General features: G+C 38.6%; 1 protein-coding gene across 1 annotated transcript; it reads left to right on the forward strand.

Annotated features, from left to right (window-relative positions):
• Positions 1-2792: 2792 nt before the first annotated feature.
• On the forward strand, positions 2793-3491 carry LOC147790581 (uncharacterized). Its single transcript, XM_087127626.1, has one exon. It carries the CDS (start codon positions 2793-2795, stop codon positions 3489-3491), a length of 699 nt encoding a protein of 232 aa, XP_086983752.1.
• The last annotated feature ends 2003 nt before the right edge of the window (positions 3492-5494 follow it).

Below are 5494 nucleotides of genomic sequence, written 5' to 3' on the forward strand. Positions count from 1 at the left end.
AAACTTTGGATATGATCATCCTTTCGTCTCCGGGTGACTGAGAGAGAATTTAGGCCTGGCGTGCATCCGATTCGGTCAACAATAAGGTACAAAGCGGATTGATAAAATGGGCTTGAAGATCCATTGTCGTTAGGTCGAAGATCCCTACTAGGTTTAGTGCACTTTGGTAGTTGCGAATGTTGCCATAATCGAATGTCTTTCTCATTCGACATTCTCTCTTACCAAGCACTCATGCTCGCCAGGGTTGAGGAGACAGTCCGTGAGATAATTGGGTTTCGAGATTGCGTATACGCGAAAAGAGCTTGCTTTCGACTTTCTCCTCGGCGTTTTATGCCCGGTTCTAGTTCAGGAAAGGGTCTCATCTCTTTCATTGGAGCACATTGATGCCGAAGGAGTCTTCGGAACAGGTGGAGAGGCTATGATGACTTCAGGCTATTCAAATAGCATGGCTGATACCACAAAGAAAGGGTATCTAAGTCACACTAGTGGAATAGATTTTTCATAATAATCATCTCGATATATGATACCAAAAACCTCCCTGATGACTGATAAGGTAAGGGGTTTCAAAAGACAAAAGAATGACAATTCTACGTGTGATAGAAAAGGAGATCTTTTTTTTTTTCAGTGTGCGTGGTTCGCCTGCCTTCCTGACCACGGATAGGCTTTGGGGATTTGCACTTCGGCCCCTTAGAATACCACATCAAGGTGACAGGATTCGAACATATGGCTCTCTGAAACTTCTTCATCGGTTATTTTGGCTCATCTTTCTTAAATAGATTGTGACGACAGATGACCTATGTGACAACAGCGGACAACATGCCTGCCTTCCTGACCACGGATAGACTACAGGGCTTTGCACGTTGGCCCCTGAGAATACCACATCAAGGTGAAAGGATTCGAACCTATGGCTCTCTGAAACTTCTTCATCGGTTATTTGGGCGCATCTTTCATAAAAGGATTGTGATGACAGATGACCTATGTGACGACAGCGGACAACATGTCTGCCTTCCTGACCACGGATGGACTACGGGGCTTTGCACTTCGGTCCCTTAGAATACCACATCAAGGTGACAGGATTCGAACCTATGGCTCTCTGAAACTTCTTCATCGGTTATTTGGGCGCATCTTTCTTAAAAGGATTGTGACGACAGATGACTTGTGTGACGACAGCGGACAACATGTCTGCCTTCCTGACAACGGATAGACTACGGGGCTTTGCACTTTGGTCCCTGAGAATACCACATCAAGGTGACAGGATTCGAACCTATGGCTCTCTGAAACTTCTTTATCGGTTATTTGGGCGCATCTTCCTTAAAAGAATTGTGACAACAGATGATCTATTTGACAATAGCGGACAACATAATGAAAAGTTCCTAGAAAGAATACAATAGAACAATTTGTGTAATGTTCTTTTTGAAGTCCGTCCGGCCCTTCCAAGAATATGTTTCATTTTGTATTCTCATCTTCTTGGTTCAATGTTTAAAAACCACATTTTAAATCATATTATCTTGCATAATTCATTTTGATATAATATTGTTGGGGGCATTTTGAGAATAGAACTAGAGACCTCTCACACCCAAAACGATAATCATACCACTTAGACCAAATGCCTTTGTAGTAGATTTATAATTCTTAGTTGCTAGTCTATATATTTTTCGTGCCTCAATATATGAAAAATTTATAGAAGTTGAAGGTGCAATGCCACGCATTCCTTTGGGTTAGGCCCCATTGATAACTATTTTATTTTTTTTTTGTTTTTTTTTTCTGTGCTTTTTTTCTTTTGGAGGGGCATTTCGAGAATCAAACTCGAGACCTCTTGCACCCAAAGCAAGAATCATACCACTAAACCAAATGCCCTTATTAATGACTATATATTAAGTTGTTTATGGAATGTATCATCATTATTTCATTTATTTTCTTTGTTAATGAAATCCATGAGCAATTATTATTATTTGTTAATGAAATCCATGACGCTGTTAAATTATTTACATAGGGTTTGCGATAATTACTGTTGTAGAGAGAAGAAAAAAGAATAGAAGTTATTTAAAGAATAGAAGTTAATTAAAGAATAGAAGTTAATTAAAGAATAGAAGTTAATTACTGTAGAGAGAAGAAAAAATAATAGAATTACTGTACGGAGAAGAAAAAAGAATATAAGTTATTTTTATTTTCTAGAAGTTAATTACGGTAGAGAGAGAAGAAAAAAGAATAAAATTACTGTAGAGAGAAGAAAAAAGAATAGAAGTTATTTTGGAGTTCTTATGTTTTATTTTTTATTTTCTCGTGTAAGTTTTAGTTTGATAATTCCATTTGAGACATATATTACACAAGTAAATGATATTAAGAGCATTATCATTAAATAATAATATACTAGGTTGAGACATATATCGTGGAGTACACAAGTAAATGATATTAAAAGAGCATTATCATTAAATGATAATACACTAGGTTGAGACATATATCGTGGAGTACACAAGTAAATGATACTAAAAAAAAGAATTATCATTAAATGATAATGCACTGAGATCAAGATGGAAGGAGAATCCAGTTTTTCCGCTGTTGCACCACCAATCTTCGATGGAGACAATTATCAAATGTGGGCAGTTCGTATGGAGACTTATTTGGAGGCCTTGGATCTTTGAGAAGCAGTAGAAGAGGATTACAAGGTCCCTCCACTCCCAGCAAATCCTACTGTAGCACAAATCAAATTACAGAAGGAAAAGAAGACGAGGAAATCAAAGGCGAAAGCTTGCCTATTTGCCGCTGTATCTCAAATGATCTTCATGCGAATAATGTCCCTCAAAACAGCAAAGGAAATCTGGGATTATCTCAAGACCGAATATGAAGGAGATGAGAGGATTCGTGGAATGAAAATCCTGAATTTGATCAGGGATTTCGAGTTGCAGAAGATGAAGGAGTCAGAGTCGGTAAAAGAGTACTCTGACAGACTTCTTAGCATCGCCAACAAGGTAAGATTGCTTGGTTCTGTATTAAATGATTTCAGGATCGTTGAAAAGCTGCTAGTCACTGTTCCAAAGAAGTTTGAAGCCACCATTACTACTCTGGAGAACACCAAAGCCTTGTCAAAGATTTCTCATACAGAGCTCTTGAATGCTTTACAAGCACAAGAGCAAAGGAGGTCTATGAGGCAAGAAAGGGTGATTGAAGATGCCTTACCTGTTAAGCATCAAGACAGGTATAAAAACAAGAAAATTTTCAAAAACCAATCGACGTATGGAGATCCATCTGCAGATTATCAGAAGACAAAAGGAGGAGGTTTCAGAAAATTCTATCCACCTTGCCGCCATTGTGAGAAGAAAGGTCATCCACCATTCAAGTGTTGGAGAAGACCTGACGCCTTCTGCTCCAAATGCAATCAACTTGGACATGAAGCTGTGATCTGTAAAGCCAAAGATCAGGTGAAAGAAGTAGATGCAGAGGTAGTTGATGAAGAAGAGGAAGAAGAAGATCAATTGCTTGTGGCCACTTGATTCTCAGGCAATGAATCAAGCGAGAGTTGGTTGATTGATAGTTGGTGCACAAATCATATGACATATGACAAGGAGTTTTTTGAGGAATTAAGAGACACTAACGTCAAGAGAGCGATTGGCAACGGTGAACATTTGGAAGTCAAAGGAAAAGGCACAGTAGCTATAACAAGTTATGAAGGTACAAAATTTATTCCAGATGTTTTATTTGTACCTAAAATTGATCAAAATCTTTTAAGTGTTGGTCAGTTACTTGATAAAGGCTATAAAGTGTTGTTTGAGAATAAGCAGTGTTTGATCAAAGATGCTAGTGGCAAAGACTTGTTCAATGTCAAAATGAAAGGAAAAAGCTTTGCTCTAAATCCGATGGAGAAAGAGCATATGGCCTTTATATCCAAAGCTAGTGCCACTGAGATTTGGCACAAAAGACTTGGGCACTTTCATCATCGAGGTTTGCTTTAGATGCAGTCAAAGAAGCAGGTAGAAGGACTCGCTAACATTAATGATGACATGCCTCCTTGCCGTGCTTGTAATTTTGGGAAGCAACATAGGCAACCCTTTCCTAAACAGGCATGGAGAGCCTCGAAAAAACTGCAGCTGGTTCATACTGATCTTTGTGGTCCTCAGCGAACACCATTATTAAATGGTAATCTTTATTACATTATTTTTATTGATGATCTAACAAGAATGTGTTGGATCTTCTTTATGAAGCAAAAGTCAGAGGTTGCGGGTGTATTTTGGAAACTCAAGGCCAGAGTCGAGAATGAAAGTGCATGCTTGATTCAGACTGTAAGATCAGATAATGGCAAGGAGTACACTTCAGAAACTTTTAACAAGTTTTGTGAAGAGGCTGGAATTGAACATCAGTTGACAGCACCATACACTTCTCAACAGAATGGCGTCAGTGAAAGGAGGAATAGATTCATAATGGAGATGACGAGATGCATGCTTCATGAGAAGGATCTTCCAAAACGTTTTTGGGGAGAAGCAGCAAACACTACTGTGTACTTGCAAAATCGAATTTCAACAAAAGCTGTGAAGAACCTGACATCATTTGAAGCTTGGTATTGTTACAAACCTTCTTTAAAGTTCCTTAAAGTATTTGGGTGTCTTTGCTTCACTTACATTCCACAGGTCAAGCGTGATAAGCTTGACAAAAAGGCAGAAGCTGGCATATTTGTTGGGTATAGCACTATATCCAAAGCTTACAGAGTTTTTCAACCGCACACTAGTCGAGTTATTATGAGCCGAGATGTTCATTTTGCTGAAAATGAGCAATGGAATTGGGAAGAACTGACAAAGGTGAATCAGATTCCTAATGCACCAAACAATTTAACCTTTGGTAGCATGTTAGAAGAATCTGAAGATGAACGACAAGAAGAGTCTGAAGATGAACAACAAGATGATTTGGTTGATGATGCACCTGTGAGAGGTACAAGGTCACTATCTGATATTTATCAAAGGTGTAATGTAGCTATTTGTGAGCCTGTAGGGTTCCATGATGCAAAAAACAGCCAACATTGGATGGCTGCAATGCAGGAGGAGCTTTCGATGATCGAGAAAAACAAAACATGGAAGTTGGTTGATCGACCTCTAAACAGAAAGATAATTGGAGTAAGATGGGTATTCAGAACAAAGCTAAATCCTGATGGTTCAGTTAACAAATACAAAGCAAGACTTGTTGTGAAGGGATATGCACAAGTTTTTGGAGTTGACTATTCAGAAACATTTGCACCTGTTGCCAGGCTTGATACAGTAAGATTGTTGCTTGCTCTTGCTGCTCAAAAGAGTTGGAAAGTATTCCAGTTAGATGTTAAATCTGCATTCTTAAATGGAGTCTTGCAAGAAGAAATTTTTGTCGAGCAACCTGAAGGTTTTGTTAGCAGAGGCAATGAAGATAAAGTCTACTTGTTGAGAAGAGCTTTATACGGTCTTAAACAGGCTCCGCGAGCATGGTACAGTAAAATTGATGATCATTTGGTTGGTCTTGGCTTTCAGAAAAGTCA

The sequence above is a fragment of the Cucurbita pepo genome, chromosome 10 (genome assembly GCF_057944985.1).
Source record: "Cucurbita pepo subsp. pepo isolate OVF chromosome 10, ASM5794498v1, whole genome shotgun sequence".
Taxonomy (NCBI): domain Eukaryota; kingdom Viridiplantae; phylum Streptophyta; class Magnoliopsida; order Cucurbitales; family Cucurbitaceae; genus Cucurbita; species Cucurbita pepo.

Bases quoted from the DNA above. Each gene is read 5' to 3' on its own strand.
- LOC147790581 (XM_087127626.1), top strand. From the start codon at position 2,793: ATGTCCCTCAAAACAGCAAAGGAAATCTGGGATTATCTCAAGACCGAA.